Source organism: Dipteris shenzhenensis, chromosome 18 (assembly GCF_047967505.1).
Source record: "Dipteris shenzhenensis isolate YYH24624 ecotype China chromosome 18, Dip_SZ_1.0, whole genome shotgun sequence".
NCBI lineage: Eukaryota > Viridiplantae > Streptophyta > Polypodiopsida > Gleicheniales > Dipteridaceae > Dipteris > Dipteris shenzhenensis.
The window spans coordinates 1,599,492-1,617,839 of NC_141613.1; the positions used below are offsets into that span (position 1 = coordinate 1,599,492).

The following is an 18,348-nucleotide window of genomic DNA, read 5'->3' on the forward strand; positions in this document are numbered from 1 at the left end:
AGACTTGCTGCCCATATTGTTCTTCTTGCTCATCTCCTCCATAAGGAGAGAGCTCTCCACATCAGCATACATAAGAATGACATTTGAATTTGACAGGGTGGTCTTGAATGTGTCTCAACTCTCAGGGAGGGTACACAACAAGAAAGTAGCCTTGAACTCCTCATCAAGGTTCAAACCCTGTGCAATCAGCTGTGTAAAGATGGCATTGAACTCACTCAAGTGTGAGGTCATAGTTGTACCTTCCTTCATGCGAAGATCAACCAGCTTCTTCAACCAATAAACCTTACTGGCTGAACTCTTTTGGGCATACAACTCTGCTAGCCTCTGCCATAGGCCATAAGAGGTCTTTTCAGCCTGAACATTGAACACAAGAGTATCAGAAATAGTAAGCATGATAGCTGCCCTTGCGGACAAATCAAGCTCCTCCCATTCATCATCTGCCATGTCAGATGGCTTGACACCCTTCACCCTTATGGGCTTAGAAATCTTCTTAAGCAGAAGTACATTCAAACACTGTTCTGCCCATAATGCATAATTGTGTGCCCCTTCCAATTTCTTTATGTTCAGAATTGATGATTCACTTCCCCCCGATGCCATATCAGATAAGGAAAGTACCTGACTCCCTGTAAGTTAAAAAAAGGACTGAATAAAATTCTGATTTCTCAGAAAAAACCTGCTCTATCAAGAGCCAGGAGCACTCACAATAGTGCTGTTTTTTACTGTCAGAAAATCTGCAGCAAAACAGAAAATTCCCTCCAGTTACTGTACCTTCTGACACACTGTACCGTGCTCAAATAGGCATAAAAAACAGTAATTTCAGAATGCTGCAGCTGCTCCACAAGTGCTTTAACAGTGCATCATCAGCTGACAAAGCACAAAACACTGCTGTCCTGATCACTTCTCCCACCTTAGATGAGGTATTGCACTGATTTAATATGCATAAACCACTTGGCATACACTGTTTTGTTCACTGAAAAAGAGGCTCCAGACACTTCAGCCTGTCACAAACCTGCAAGAGAAAATGGGATAAATCCCAAGCAATCACCCTTCTGCCAAGGGGATAAAAGGCATCTGAAGATCTCTGACAGTAACCCAAGTGCTCTCAAGCAAAATCTGGGCAAAAGCCCCTTGATTTAACACCTGTACCAAGTGAAAAACACCTCAACACTGAGGTAGCAAAGAAAATACAGCGCTCTCCTGGCACTTTCACCTGACAATGCAATGCATAAACAGCCCTGTGTACACAATAACAACACAGATCCCAACGTACAAACACTGAAGAGAAAATATTTTGAGCACTGTCAACGATGGACAGTTAGGGACTGAGTAAACTCGATGCGCCCTGGCCAAACGTGGCTCAAGTGAGATTTTCCAAGGTGTCGTACACAAAATGTGACCTGTAGAAATGTCACTGAATACACTGCGGAAACAAGACCAATGTGGGCTCCTTGGCTCCACATTGCCTCAAGGCATACACTGCATAAGCTTCCAGGCAAAAGCCCTTTGAAAATGTCACCCAAAAGCTGAGATTTGCACTCAGCAAAAGCATAAAAATCCTCTGCAAAATCAAGGCATTACCTTCCCGAAACAAGATAACTGTGCAACCACCACACACTGTGGTACTAGTCACCTCAAGCACGAGGGACAAGAGTGTACTTGCTGTACCTCAAAAAAAAAAACACAATTTGAAGGACTGAACAGCCGGGAATGCTCTCTCTTTGCCTTCTTTCCCCAAAGAAAAAATGCTGTACTTGCTGTACCTGTGTACTGGTAGCACTGTACCTGCTGTACCTGTGTACTTGTGCAGGGTACGAAATCCTAGAACAGAGAGAGAAAGAAAAAAAAATTTCCGAAATGCTCTTTCCTGATGCAGCTCCCTGTCGAAGAAGTTCTTGACGCTGCTCCCTGTGCGTACGGCGGCGTCCGTACAGTACGGACGTCTGTACGGAGTCCGTACGGCGGTACGGACGGCCGTACGATCGTACACACGCGCGCCTGCGCGCCGCCCTGTACGAAGCTCGGAGGCTGTAGCAGATAGCAGTAGCTAGCTGCTGCTGTGCAGCTGCTGGCGCTGCTCGGCGCCACCCTGCTGCAGCCCGCAATGCGCCCTGCGCTCCTGCCCGCGCTGTCCCGCTGGCCCGTGCTGCGCTGCCGCTGCAGCTGCCCGCGCTACGCCCTGGCTGTTGCCCTTGCTGTCCCGCGCTGCCTGCGCAATGCTGAGGGCACGAAGCCCGAGGGGAGGGGAAAGGGTAGAGAGAGGGGTAGGCAGGGGTAGGGAGGGAGTGAGGCTGGCTCTGATACCAGTTGAAGGGGGAAGGGAAGAGGGAGAAGAACATCAGGGAGAGAGTGAGAGAGAGGAGTGACACTAAAGATGCGGGTGTGAAGTGATGAGCCACACCACAAACTCATAGGTTTTATTAGGATTAGGTTTTTCCCCCTATGACTCGGTCATAGGTGTCATATCTTTAATAAAGGGGTGGCAATGTGCCTTTACCCCAACAAATGTGTCCAATTTACAAGGGAAGTGGTCTTATGCATCAAATCTTGTAAAGCCTTCTTTGGATGTGTTTATGTTGCCTTATACGCCAAGCAGTGGATTTCTTTCCGATGTATCACTTCCATATGTTGGTAATGTTAACAATGCAATTGGATAAGATGTAAGGAAATTAAAGAAGACTAAAATGATGTGATGGGATGTGATAAAGAGCTTTTGCCATCGCCAATGCTAGGTGCTGCAGAGTCTTTTATAGAAGGTGGTGAAGAGTGCTTGATGACACTTTGGACTCTCAGATCATATATTTAGCAGAGGACAATGAAGTGCAGCCAGAGATGCATGAAAGGGGTGATGAAGAAGAAGCAAAGAGCTCTTATGGGTATAAGGCTCAATTAGAAGAGGATCTAGGACCTCTTGAAGAAGTGAGCATGCATGCTAAAAATTAGGTGGATGTTTGCTGAAGAAGAGAGAAGCAAGTGATTTATATTTCCAACCAGAAACAAGATCGTTTAAATGTGACGGATGCTCAACATTATGGAGAGGTAGATACTTGGGATGCATTTATGCAGCTAGTCCATGAGGCAGAGACAATGATGGCCAATTTGCAAGAAGTCTCCACACAAGCTGAAGATAGACAAGAGGATGGGCATGAGCCTTATCAACCCCATATTGATGAAGACGTACTACTGGTGTAGAGAAGGTGTGAGGACAATGAGGATGATAATGAAGAGCAGGGGAACAATGAGGCCTTCTCACTCTTTGATGTTGATGTGTTTGATAGAGACCCTGTTGTAGCAATTCCAATGCAAGAGCAAAGGGTTGAAGATTCTCGTAGGGATGTGCCTCTTGATGCTACAGATGCATTGCAAGTGCAAGCCTGTGAGTTGGATGCCTTTGATAGAAAGATATCTTTCCAGATCATGTGCAATAAAGGAATCTTGGCTGGCCAAGTAAAGGTAGCACGTGATGTTTTGCCACATGACTCAAGGCATGATGCATCTTATGGAGAGTTCCCAATTAGAGATGTGTATGCACAAACCATTGACATTCAGGAGGCTCTTGATTGGGGCTTTGAGGATCAATTGAAGAATTGGATTTGAAGATGGCATGCATATTGGAGAGATTAAAACATGGGCTGCAGACTTTGAAGACACAGGGACTAGAGTCTCAAATATACTTGGATGCAAGTTGCTCAAGGCAATGTGATCAATACAAAAGAAAGGGTTTATTCCCTTTTGCCAGGAGGATAATGAGGTAAAGCAGGAGGAATGCTTATGCTTGGGCACCGATGACGACATAAGTGTTGCTTTGCTTGTTAAGTATGTCTTCCTTTTGTTTTTCATAAAAAATTTTGTTTACCTCTTTTTTTCTTCTCTTTCATTTTCTCTTTTATTTTCTATGTAGATTTTTTATCTTTAGGACAACAAAAAAATCTAAATTTGTATGATTGGACTTATTCTAGTCTTACAAAGGTATATGACGAATGTTGCTGGACATGATGTCAACAGCTGAGGGGTGGGCAAAAATGATAGACAGATTTCGAGGACCCAAATTTGTAACTAGGTACTAGGCGGAATTGACACCATTGTACATCTTAAGTCATGTTTTGCATGCTAGGACTAGATGTTTGTTTGCGTGATGATAGAAAGTGATTATTGATTGTGGAACTAATGGTAGATAGGCCTATGGAGGCGTGGGTGAAGAGCATGTAGATAAAAAAGGCAGTGGTAGGTACTAGGCGGAATTGACACTATTGTACATCTTAAGTCATTTTGCATGCTAGGACTAGATGTTTGTTTGCGTGATGATAGAAAGTGATTGTTGATTGTGGAACTAATGGTAGATAGGCCTATGGAGGCATGGGTGAAGAGCGTGCAGATTAAAAAAGCAATTGCACCTCTCCAAAAAAAGCAGCAGTCACTATTTTTGCGATAACTGTTGATCCGTAACTTGGATTTAGGAGCTCTTTTTTTTGTTGCAAAGCTGAAATTGAGCTCTACAACTTTTTAGAAGAGTCGAAAATAGAGAATACGACAGGTGACTGGTTTGTGTTGACAGGCTGCTCCTATCTTGAAGCAAAGCTTGGACCTGTGGGGGAAGCGCTCCCTATCCCTAGCTTCAGCGCTGATCCTCTTGTCAGATGTTATGTATGCTTGCCTTTATGGGAAATCAACTTGAAGGATTGTCTCTATTATGTTCGTGTTTCGAGCATAGTGCAGTCTAGAGAGCATGGGATGTTGCAAGCGATTGAGAGGTTGATGAGATATATAGGTTATGGGTTCATTTGCGATGCTCTTATATGTTTGTGAGTTGAAGAGCTGTTATATTGGTCACTTATAGTCCCTCGGTTTCTCTTATCACTGTCTTGATTGAATGCAATTTTGCACATCATGTTGATCAACTATTGCTGCACTTCGACAAGGAAGGCTGCTTGTATCATCCTAGCACTGACATATGCAAGCCTCTGCCGACCAGAAGCCAGTAAAGGCACAATGGAAGGCATCCAGTATGGTACACTCGTTTAGCTCTCACTCTCCTATTGGCTGCATCATACCTCTTGTTTTATGTTTGTCCTCAAGTAGTTGCTGATAAGTCCATAATAGCCCGTCGAGCATTCTTACCGAGGCCTTGTGGAGGAAGGACATTGTTATTCGTGCTGGTCGATCTCAAGCATGCTTGCAATGAAGATGCCAGAGATTGGATACTGTTGATCTCTCAGTATAACTTGCTCTTACCACATATATAGATCTGCAAGTTGGGCGATCTGTGTAGTGACTCGCTTAAGGTAGTTAAATGTGAGAAGGCAGTCGAGGCTCGACTCCTTTTAAGTGTCTTTTAGTTTTCTCGATGAGATGAAGAAAAACCTTGAAAGAGAGCTCTGCAGCCCGGTGAATTCTCACCAACTAACGAAGGTAAGTACTAAGAACTGAGGGTGGAAAAGTGTAGTGAGAGAGCTGAATGAATTCGGCAAAGTTTTGATAGCTTCAAGTAGAGCAAGTTCCAAGCTCATGCAACCTAGTCTTATATTAGCTCTCCATTTAGCAGTGGGCTCCGTTTCTCTCTTGCACACGCCCACTCTCCATAGTCATTTCCGCTCAACATTTCCCTTAGGGTTAGGGGTGCTTAAATAAGGCCACATTTCCTTGGTGAATCTCCCATAATGACGAGCTCAGATCAAGAGACACATTTATCGCCCTGGCATTCTCGCTGAGCTATCGCCTGGTTCTGCTGACTGTTTTCCCTGTGTTTGGGGGTTGGAGACGTGGCGTTCTTCCAACTCGCAGGACATTTTGATAGAAAAAAAAAGCGTCTGAACCATGGTTTCGACCAAAGGAAATCTGAGAGGCGAATAGATTTGCCATTGCATTGCGTCCTTGGTAACATAGGCGAACTTCTTTAAAAGCTCTAAGTCCTTTTACAAGTAGTATTGCGTTGTGGTCCTTGCTAACATAGGTGATGTCGATGGTTTGGAACTTCTGGAAAAGCTCCAAGGCCCTTTACTAGTAGTATCACATGAGTCGATTGAGAACTCGGTACTCACCTTTGAGTTGCTGATAATCCTTATTGTGGTTATGATTACTCTCATTGCTAACTTGAGTCCTACAATCAGGGCCATCCACTCACTCATGTTGTTTGTGTAATATAGGCCCCCACCGTGATATTCCCTTGACTAGTAAGAAGCACTATCCCCTCATTTTTATGCTCCATCCAATGACAGAACTGCCTCATACTGTGACAAATAAAGGGGTTAACATGAAAAACTGACTCATCCTCATCCCTAGCATGTCCATACAATACAATCACACATTACAACAATGATTTCAGATGCGCAGTTGCAATCAAGATTTAGAGCAACTGCGTACAAGGACTTGGGTACATAACAATGCTTGTTGCTCCTTTAGTGCCACCTTTGACTTAGATTTCAGTAACCAAAAATAACCATGAAACTATACCATGTAGCAGGTCAACAAGTGTAAAGTGTGAAAAACTTCATAAGAACTGTTTTCATCCTTTTTTTATGTGTGTGCAAGAATTTTTTGAGTCATTTGTATGTCATTTTTGCCTGGGCCTGATGCTGAAGGAATGTGCTCACACGTCAGTTTCAGATTTAACTTAGATGTCTTGTGAAGCATTGCTTCAGTTTAGAACATGCATATGCAGCAGAAAATGGCCGTTCCAGATTAGATAACAATGTCGGTTGGTCGGACTGCCATTTGTGGATGCATGGATTTCCAGGCGAGGATCAAGGAGTGAGTTCGGATGTATCAGTGTCCACTCATCGGTCTCACAAGAGCATTCTTTCTCTTCAGCAACCTTGACAACTTCACATAGAATCTACCTTTATATGCTGCCAATGCTGATAGCTTTCATGATATTGCCTGCTGTCCTGAACTTTTTTCAATGGATTTTGAAAAAATGGTTGCATGGAGATAGAAAGCACAGTCTGTGGGTAGGCAGGACGGGATATAAATAATTATGTGAACAGCAAAGTCTGAATTTTACTCTTTCTCTCTTTTTTTTTTGGTGGGTGGCATAATTTCCCTATAGATCGGCTGCGACTGGCATTCTAAGGTGGATGAGAGACAATCTCTAGAATAAGGATGGCACCTTAGATTTTCCTGGAGACAGGCTAGATGCTTCTCGAATAGGATGTATCATTTGGGAAAATTTCCCATTAATCATAAAGGGAACTTTTACTACATGAGTGGACAAAATCTGTTGAATATGACTTCGGGAATCTACATCACAAATTGTGGCCAGCACTTGGTCGATTCATTCCATGTAAATTTCAGTGTATACTATCAAACTTCATCTTTGTGCTCATAGCAGCACTGGGACCTTCAGCCTTAATAGGGTTCAATCTCTTCAGGGATTTTGTCATCAAAATGTTTTATCAAATGAAGGTCTTCAATAGATGAGGTTTATCTTATGTATTAGAAACTCTTGCTGGGTCTTAGCTTATTGTTTTTGTTAGATGCAATTTTTTTAAAAAGTACAGTGTTCTACAAAAAGTTTCATATATCAAGAATTATAGGGTTTCAGATGCAACTTGAACAGACCTCAATCAAGGGAGTTTAAAAATACAATGTGCAATAAATGTATTGAGAAATGGTTGGGAAAGGAAGTTGTAGCTTTGCATGTTTTGTAATATTTTGAAATATCCATTTTAATTGATCATGCAGTCATGGCGATTTGATTTTTTGCCTGCATGACATTTCATTCGCTAGCTTACAAAGCTTCACTCACCAAAATATTCTTCTCGTCCTTGAGTGAATGATTTCCAAAAATGCTTTTGAGCTGCACAAAACGAGATGTATTGTAGGTGATATAGACTTTGAATGTGTTCGTAGTTGGTGTCCTTATATTGCAACCTAAAATTAGCATCCCCCAATCCATCATAAAAAGTTAGCAATGGACTCGAAGAACAACCTAACTGAAAAATATCCTTCTTTTGTGGGGCCTGTGGGTTGGGGGAATGCAAATTAAAGTTAAACATGTATAGAAACCTAGAATACAAATGTTCCTTCATCGAGTACTAGTATAATCCAAATAACCCGCATCTCAATCATCTATGCTACATATTTCATGTAAGGAATGGTTATGCATCATCTACACATAAGAATGACCATCGGCTCTTTTCCCCTTATACTAAATTTGAATACACTAATATTCTACAAGTAACATTGAGTATAGCATGTTGCAAAGCATACTAGAATAACTAAGATTGGTCAAAACCACATGCTCGTTGTATTTCAAGACAAAGCCCCATTTGTTCTAGGGTTGAGAAATCGAGACATACTGGCAAAATTAAGAGAATCATTGAATGCAATAACGCAATATCATGCATTGTTGTCGTTATTAGAAGTGTTGATAGTGAAATCCTTTCATGTGATATGAGATCAAAGTAATGGGACAATTGATTGATTCCTTCTGTGAGGATTACTTGTTATTAATAGGAAGACTTTTATTACTAATGAAGCAATAAAGTAATTTTGCATTTTCATCATGCAATCACATGAAAATGGAACATGAATGAAAATGCAATCACATGAAAATGAATGAGACATTCTTATGCCTAACATTGTATGCCATCCTAGTTTTGTGTTCCATCACACTTCCTCTACAATATCCCTTAAATTATATGCTTTTGTATTTCATGCTAGTTTTCTGTGGTACCTTGGCCCACTCTACCCACCCCACCATGTCACCCCCTATGAACATGCACAAAGTCACTTTAAATCTCCCCTTTAGAAATTTGGAATAGTGTCATGAAAGTATCTAGTTTAAATAATTGAATGTCTCACACCTTGGTGGTCATGTATATGGAGTTCTGGTATGAGTCTCCAAGATTTTGAATATACGCATCTTGGAGATTAAAACTCAAAATCATTAATTGAATATGGTAGCCTCATTGATGTGTAATTATCCTTGTAAATCTATTGGTGATCCTTGAGGTGACTAGTTTGTGGCATGAACATTGTAGTCTAATCTTGGAGGGACTAGACATGGCATGCACTGTAGTGGCGAAGCACATCAATAAGCAAGATAGATGTTGAAATTTGACATATGTTAAGATTCAAGACTCTTCTTGACCATGTAGTTCTTAGGTGAGCTCATCCATGCTAGGTGGTAAGTTTGGACTCATATCAAGCTTGAAATGGTGCCAACGATGAAACAAGCGAGGACGAAAGTCATGGTGAGTTTCACGGTGGTGGAGGATAGATATTAGGACTCTACTAGCATCTCAGGATGTATTTAACAAAAAACATGGCCCTACATTACCAAAAAAGAAGAAATTGCTAAGGAGGTGCTAACAATAGCAGTGAAATGGGGACATTTGAAGTTCCTCCCACATAACTATGCAAAGGTTGCATTAAAAATGTTACTTCAAATCGAGTGATTTTGTTGGTAAGGAAGACAAAAGGCATTGCATGGCAGACCATATCAATATATTCAGATGAAAAATTGGATGCATGTCTTGGAGGAATAAAATTTTCTTCTATAGCAAAAGGCAAATTCTACCACTAACACAACATAGACATGGATTGATTAGACAGATTCATCCTCTTTGTCTACATCAAAGCAAAAAGCATGATGGTCACATAAATGGGTTAAGGTAGTGGAGGACGAGAGGAGCTTACCACTACAACCATGGAAAGGGATAGCCCAAAACATATTAGAAGCTATGAAGAGATTGGTTGATAGAAAAGAGAAGAAGGGTGCTCAATGAGGAAGACAACTTACGTGGAAGAAGGAGATGGAAGAGACATCACAACAAAACGATAAGGATCAACTTGTCAATCTCATATTGATCATAGCCTTGTATTGATAAGGCTCCTAGGTGCTCCACACAAGACACATAGGTTCCACCAAATATAGGCAACCCAGTCTCCATAACCCTATCCAAATCCTATCAAAGATACAATCCCCTCGGATATACATTAGGTGATATAAAAATAATGGGAGACACCATTTATCAATTAGGCTCATTACAAGGTTTTGGATTGACTAGGAGACATGGTAATAATTAAACAACACAATACATACGAAGAGTAGTGTATTGATTAAAGAAGGGTTTTTTAACTTGCTTATCTCATGAGCTCCGAATACTTTGCAACTTGGCCATCCTCGCATAGAGTGTTGTCACCCTTGCTTAAGTGATATGCACATGGATACAATCGGGCTTCCATGAACATGCTTGTTGGTTCTCAGCGTGTTGTACCTCTTCCAACTCATGAGGATAGCAACACCTTCTCCGTATGGCAATGAGGGCTTCCTCTAAATGACAAAAGATGTATATAAAGGAGGGTCTTACCACTGGCCTTACATGAAGGTCAAGGGCAATGTCTACTCCTTTACGAATGTAGAGAAATAGATGTACGTCATTCCCATAAAAAAACGAGGAGACAAGTGTAAATAGTCATGCACAAAAATAAATCACTACCAGAGTAGTGACTTCTCCAAATAATCCCATATTTATTTTGTCATTGAGACTTCGTCAAAGTTATCGACAAGTCTCTTATCTAGATGAAGCAAAACAATAGCATGAGCATGCTAATTCAAATGCACTTTGCGGATCGAAAGTCCTCCCACAAACATATGGCCATAAACTCTTAATTGTCAAGAGATTGTGAATAAATGTTTGCCATATTTGAAAAGGCTTGTCAATAAGGATCTCTTGGGCCATTGAAGTCCAAGGAATAAAAGAAAAACAAGCAATAACAAGCCACACCAAAGAGCTCTCCTTTTGAAGTTTGCAAGAAGACTCTAAGGGGCTTTCAACTTAATGGTTGAATAGCCCAAGAACTTTGTAAAGAACCTTTGCCACAAACCAAAGATATCTAATGGCAGAGTGTCACCCAACGAGGGAACGTTTGAACCTTGGGTGAGTGTGCCAAAGGGTGCCCTAAAGGTGCCCAACGTTTGGGCAGCTAAAAAATGTTATGGATGGGTGACCAAACAAGAATCCTTAGACTAAATTCCTGCGAGCAACCAATTGGCTGCTGTAACAGTAGACCAACTAAAGAGCAGAAAAAAATTTCTTGATTCAAACGTTGCTCACAGAAGGGAATAGAGGACTGCTCTCAGAACGCTTCAGTGAAGCAAAACAATAGAGGATTTAGAGACTTTAAGGGAAGAATGTCGCAATGGTAGATTGTAGCAACAAAAGAATGTAGACTTAGCTCCGGGTGAAACAAACAACGGGCCAGCAGATAAACCCTTCCGAGAGAAAAGGGGCGAGGGGATAGCATTCCATAAGAAAATCCTTCTGGCAAATGATGAAACATCACGTATGGGTACTCCAGTGAATGTGCGCCGCTTAGTACAGTAGAAACAAGCCGCCTTGATGTAGAGGCCTTAGAAAAACTGTCGACATAGGAAGAAGATGCTGCTCTGCTGTTACACTTGCTTGCTGTGTTAGTTTGTTAGCTACCTTGCTCTGTGTAGTGCTTTTGATCCTACTTTCTATTGTTTGTCGCTGGTACTTTATTGCTGCAGCAGTTGACTTTCTCGCTGCTGCAATTACACTATGCTATGGCTGCTAGCTTAATGGCTTGCTTGCTAGTCGCTGCTCTTGCTTAATAGCTACTATGCTGCAGTTATTGTGCCGCTTTGAATACAATCAACAGGCTGTAGATCAGATTGGAAGTTATAGAGCAGACTGAGGGATTAGCAGAGGATAAGCGACTGTCGACCAGCAAATTGAGGCGGCGGCAGTGTGAGAGTGAGGAAGAATGACGATGCGAACAAAGACGAGAGCAATCGAGGACGCGGTTGAGCGATAGAGATGGAGAACAACAAGACTGCGTGTGTATTGCATTATGGAGTTGCTCTTTTGTGAGAGCTACAGGTAGATACCAAGAACCTCAAGAAGTGAGGGTGAGTCGAACAGACTCGCCCGAATGTCAGCTAGCTAACATCGGTTCTCAATTGATATGGGATCTGGCCAGATACCCTCACAAGGTAGCGGATGCTACATACCCTCACACTCTGGTTCTCAATTGATATGCGATCTGGTAGCTGATGCTAGCCAGATACCCTCACAATCTCTCCCTCAATTGAGAGGAGATGGAATCGGTACTAGTACTCGTGAGCACTGCCAACTTGACACATGTGATGGAAGCAGTGTATAGGAAAGTTCGAATGATTTGCAAACTCAGTGTGTGTATGTGAGAGAGAGAGAGAGTTCTTTAAAAAAGAAAGTGTGCATGGGAGAGAGAAAGAAGAGGGCCAAGTGGCAACAAAGTGTGTGGGAAAAACTTTTTTAACAAGAGTGTACCTAGAGCGTTGCCTGAAGGCAGTGCTAACAAATCTGTATTTAGCAAATGCCTTCGTAAAAAGGTCGGCAAGCATGTAATGGATGCCAAAGTGAGAAGTGCCCTTTAGGTAAAACGAAGTACTCGCTTGGCAACAACCCAATGCTCTTTCCCTGGATTGGTCATGAATTGAGCAAGATGAGTTACGGCGGTGGAGATATTTGGCCGAGTACAGACCATGGCATACATGAGGGATCCAAGAATGCTGTGATAAGGAATGGGTTCCATACGCTGCTGATCTTCAGGTGTGTTTGGACATGTCTTTGGTGAGAGAAACATTTGTGTCGAGAGGTGTACCAACAAGAGTGCTATCATTCATGTTGTACTTTTCGAGCATTTGTTGAATGTATCTTTGCTGGTGAAGCCACATCTTTCCATTGTTTTGGTCACGATGGATTTGTATGCCCAAGCAGTAATGGATGGCACCGGAATCGGTCATGGAGAACTCGGACTGGAGCTCAAGTTTGAAGAGGTTGAGACGAGTGAGGTCGTTGCAGAGAAGAATAAGATCATCGACATACAGTGCTAACGATAAGAAAAAGAGATGGTGAATGGTAGACATACAAACTGGGGTCGCTGCTGTAACATCTACGAAATTCGCGATTGAGAAAGGAGTCGTCGATTTTGAGGTACCATGATCGTGAAGCTTGTTTGAGGCCATATAAAGCTTTACGAAGGTGGCATGTTGTACCTACTGAGTGGGGAAAATCTGGAGGATGCTGAAGGTATATTTCTTCTGTAAGCTTCCCATGAAGGAAAGCCGTTTGCACATCTAATTAATGAATGTGCAGGCTGTGTATCGTACCCCAAGCAAGAAGAAGGCAAATGGATGCAATACGCACGACAGGGGCGAATGTGTCATTGAAGTCGACGCCCTCTTGTTGGGTAAATCCTTGAGCCACCAAGCATGCCTTGAAGCGGGCTTTTTATCTTGTAGGGAGACATTTGATCTTGTATATATCCATTTGCACCCAATCATTTTTCTCCCTGGCGGAAGCGCAACAACATCCAAGGTGCTATTTTTCTGGATGGAAATCAATTCGTCGCCCATGGTTGCTTCCCATTGGAGCCAGAATGGGGAAGCTCGGGGGCTTCAGCAAGGCTAGATGGTTTAGTGGGAGGAGATTCGAAGTACATGATCATCAAAGCAAGGGGGTGGATTTCAGATGTGGGAAGAGAGACGGATTTGCTGATGAGGTGAGGGGGTCGATTTTGTTGGAGGCACGGGGTCTACAGATGTGGAGGTGGGGCATCGAGGAGCGAAATCACTCAAGGTCCCAGAAAGAGTGGAGGAGGAAGAACACCTCAGCTTGGAGTAGCCGAAAGCTCCGGATCTGATGTAGAAGATGTTGCAAGAAAACCCAGTGCTACAGAATCTCCAAGACGAAGGAGACCTGTACAACTTCAATGACATGTTGTCCATGGAGGAAGAAGCTTCACCAAAACCCTATGATAGTGCCGGGTTGGCTACCTTCCTATCTACAGAAGTGAAAATGCAGATCGTGTGTCTGCTAAGAGAAAATCCCGTCTTATGGCATGATCTGTCCAATTGGATGAACAGACCGTTCCTACCTCCAACCCCTGCCAGCCCAACCAATCAACGCTAGACAAGGGGCAGAACCTACCCAAGATTCCCATCAACAAGCTAGGCCAGTATTTCGAGGGTGATGACACAAACGCCTCGATCCCCATAGTCTACCAAAACCAGAAGGTGGAAGCCATCCTGGATGGGGGAGCAGGAGTGAGTGTATGCACCAAGGAATGCTAGGAAAATTGGGAAAAACCCACACTCGAGTAGACCCATCTGGTAGTAAAGCTAGCCGATGGAGGAACCGCTGAACCTCTAGGAGTACTGACTAGCATAAACATTAAGGTGTTTGGATTCATGTACCCTGTCAGGTTTGTGGTCATGGACTTCACATGATAGCCTGGATATGAAGCTATCCTAGGCAGAACCTTCTTACGAATGTCTAGACTCGTGCATGACTAGCGTAATGATAATATCTACTTACGACAGGAGGAGCAAACCATGAGAGTGGACCTGCATTCCTACAAGGCCCACCCATTGTCAGTACACCTCTTTGCCTACGGAGTCCGACACCACTGCCCAAACCACCTTCATGAAGCTATTCCAACCCTATGACAAGGGAGACGATGAGAAGGAGTTTGACGGCTTTTGGTATGCACCTCTCCTCGAGCCAAAATTCTTGCAGAATTGGATGCACATCTTAGCCAACATAGATGTCCAAGAAAGAGTAGGGTTTCAGATCACCACCCTAGAGCTAGAGGATCTGACCCCGATAGCTTTCCTAAGGATGTTCAATATGCTCAAACCATGAGAGGTAACCAAGGGAACAATAAGGGTAAAATCAGATCTTCACTGGTTGACCTACGTAGGCGCCACGACCACCCACCACGAGTTCTCCTCTAATTAGGGAAATAGGGTGAGCAAGGTAACCACCCTCGTCAGCTCTATAAGTACAAGGGAAGAGCCCCCTTCAGGTCCCAAATCCCCTACATCCAAAGGCAAGGCAAAGGCCAAAAATTCCACTACCTCGGTAGAAAATGAGAAGGAGATTGAGGATAAAGAAGACTTGCGGCAAGTGCCAGCCCACTACAAGGCCTATACTATTCAGGATTGCAAGATCTTATACCAACAAGACAAAAGAACCCAAGAGGACGGTTGTTCTAAAGGATATGATGGACCGGCCCCGGTCAAGGAAGTAAACTTAGCCCAAGAAGGCCAGGACCCACAACTTGTATTTGTCACCGCCGATGACCTCATTCCCAATGAGGAGAATGCCTTAATAGCTCTCCTATGGGAACATAAGGATTGCATGGCCTGGAAGTACACAGATATGAAAGGAGTACCGGCTGTAGTAGTGCACAGCATACAATCCCCATGATGGATGATGCCCGACCAGTACGGCCATGCCCCTATCCTATGAATCTTAAATACACACTTATAGTGAGGGAAGAAATAAAAAAACTCACAGATGCAGGATTCATCTACGAGATCGAGCATGCAGACTGGGTATCACCCATTGTGATAGTCCTGAAGAAGAATGGAAAAATCAGAGTATGCATGGATTTGAAGAAGGTTAATGCGGCCATGAGACGTGACCACTACCCCTTGCCATTCACAGAACATGTTCTAGAAAGGGTAGCCGGAAAGGAAGTGTATAGCTTCCTAGATGGAGTTTTGGGTTACAACCAAGTCTCAATCGCCCCCCAAGATCAACATAAGACCGCCTTCACAACCGAATGGGGAGTATACATAGCCAGGGTTATGATATTTGGTTTAATCAATGCCCCAGCTACTTTCCAATGTATGATGATCACGGTATTCAAAGAATACCTGAGGGACTTTGTGGAAGTCTTCTTGGATGATATATGCGTGAACTCTAAATGGGATGACCACTTGAAGTATTTCAGGCTCATCCTCGAGAAGTGGCGCTTATACCACATATCCCTCAGCCCCCTTAAGTGCCAGTTTTGGGTCATCTTGGGTCACATAGTGTCCCAGAATGGAATTTCTACGGACCACAATAAAATCAAACTCATTTTGGAGTTACCGCCCCCCACTAACGCTAAGGGAGTCCAACGATTTACTAGGCATACGGGCTATTATTGGAGATTTATTTTGTTCTATGCCAACATAACCTGCCCATTATACAAACTGCTAGTATCCTTTGAGTGGACCAAAGAATGCCATACATCCTTTGAAACCCTCAAGCTAGCTCTGCCACCGCCCTAGTATTGAGGTCTCCCGACTGGAATTTAATATTCCATGTCCACATTGATGCCTCTAACTTTGCCATTGGATGTGTGTTAGCTCTGCCCAGGGAGCATAATTTGGATTACCTGGTATACTTTGCAAGCTATCAACTAAATGAGGCTGAAGTTAACTACACCACCACTGAGAGAGAGGGTCTCGCCATGGTCTATGCAATCAAGAAATTTAGGCACTACTTGTTAGCTAACAAGTTTGTCTTCTTCATGGACCATCAAGCACTGTTGTACTTGGTCAACAAACCGTGCATGACAGGATGCATCACTATGTGGATGCTGATCCTGCTAGAATTTGAGTTTACAATCACTGTGCGCAAGGGAAAAACCCACGTTCTAGCTGTTCACCTATCGAGGATCCCTAACGGTGAAGCTCCAATAGGAGTAGAAGATGATCTCCCCAACGCTTCCCTCTTCTTCCTCGACATCATTCCAGAATGGGCCACTGAACTCGGCCACTACTTGGCCAACGGACTACCCCTAAGCCAAGACCTTAAGAAGGATAGAGCTCGTAAACTCATTAAGGATGCAGCGCCATATCAGCTGATAGTAGGCCAACTCTACCGCATGGGTAAGGATGGTAGACTGCCCACTCAAGAATCGCAAGAGGTCATTTTACCGCTGAGATTACATCACGTAAAGTGTTGCAAGCTGGTCTCTGGTGGTCAACACTCTTCGGAGATGCGGCCGAATTCATCAAACGATGTGACTAGCGCATACAAATCCCACACAGGGCAGACATGATGCCCCTGACCGACACCCTAGCTGACCAACCCTTCGAGAAGTGGGGTCGATTTCATTGGTCCCATAATCCCAGCTGCTAAGGGGACCGAAGCTCAATACATCATCCTAGCCACCACCGACTACTTCACCAAGTGGATAGAAGGAAGGGCCACAGTAAAGGTTGATGTAAGATCCACCACCACGTTCGTATATGAACAACTCATCACGCGGTTTGGATGCCCGTTGGAGTTAGTCAGCGACTAAGGAACCCACTTTCTTAATGAAACAATAGTAATCCTAACGAGTGAGTTTATGATCATTCATAGGAAGTCAACACCATATTACCCCAGAGCAAATGGCTTGGCCGAATGCTCCAACAAAACTTGTTGTGTGATTATCACATGTATGGTAGAAGCCATTTGTACTGACTGGGCGCATAAGCTCATAACAACATTATGGGCCTATAGGACCTCCTACAAGGTGGCAACACATTGTACCCCCTTCGAGTTAGCCTTTGGGGTAGAGGCAGTAATGCCAATGGAGTATGTAGTGCCTAGCCTCCATTTGGCTGTAAAGGAAAGACTCACGAAAAATGCACTAGCCGAACGGCTAGTCGACGTCAAAAAGCTAGAAGAGACAAGGTTGTGAGTAGCTTACACTCTCCGAGTAGAAAAGGCCCGACGTAAAAAGTGGTTTGACCGCAACCTCAAGAACAAGGACCTAGCAGAAGGAGACTTGGCACTCCTGTATAGTGTCCGCAACACCAAACGTAAGCTTAAGTACCGAGGTATGGGTCCTTACCGTGTAGTTCAGATCACCCCCCCAAGAGGCGTGCCGAATAGCCACCCTTGATGGGACAGAAATGGATGGCTACCTAAACGGAAGTAAATTGAAAAGATACTACGGACCACTCACTATCCCTACCCTTCAAGCCGTGCATAGAGAAAAAGAACTCGAGAGAGGTGGCCAGGATGAAGCGCCAGGCCATCAAGGAAGCCAGAATCCATAATGCTAAGATCCGACAATGTAGACAAATGACCCTTTTTAAGGCAACAACTATACAGATGCAACTAACGGATGAGCTAATGATAGGGCCAGACAAGTTGCTTGTTCAGCTATAGGTACCGCGCATGCGCATCAAAGCACTCGTGGACCCAGGAGCGAGCCACGACTTCATCTCCCAAGAGGTATGGGAAAATCTACAGGTACCCCTAACCCTCACTATTGCCTCAATAAGAGCTATAAACGGCCAACTTTTGCAAACCTTGGGTTATGTAAATCTAAGTCTAACGGTTGTTCACCAAGCTATGGATATACGCTTTTATGTTCTCCCTATAGAAGCCACCGAAGAGCATATTATTCTTGGAAGAACCTGCTACTACGCCATCAACTGCCAAGTCGACTGGCACGCCCGAACTGCTTCGCTTACCAATGGTGGTCAAATGGCAATAGTCCCATTATAAAGACCAAGCCCCCCTCTTCGGCCCCGACCTCGTTGATTTTCACGACAATAAAGTAACCCAA

The 18,348-nt window shown here is 43.5% G+C and overlaps 1 protein-coding gene across 2 annotated transcripts in view; it reads left to right on the forward strand.

Moving 5' to 3' along the window:
- LOC147890689 (Molecular chaperone Hsp40/DnaJ family protein) overlaps window positions 1–7,442 on the forward strand; it is a 41,473-nt gene extending 34,031 nt beyond the window's left edge. Inside the window, exon 11 of one of the 2 annotated variants that reach the window (XM_087389249.1) lies at window positions 6,731–7,442. In XM_087389249.1, the coding sequence (XP_087245375.1) occupies window positions 6,731–6,968 (238 nt within the window). In that variant the 3' untranslated portion in view covers window positions 6,969–7,442. The remainder of the gene's footprint in view (window positions 1–6,730) is intronic. The other variant, XM_087389250.1, reaches the window with a different exon arrangement.
- Window positions 7,443–18,348: the final 10,906 nt, after the last annotated feature.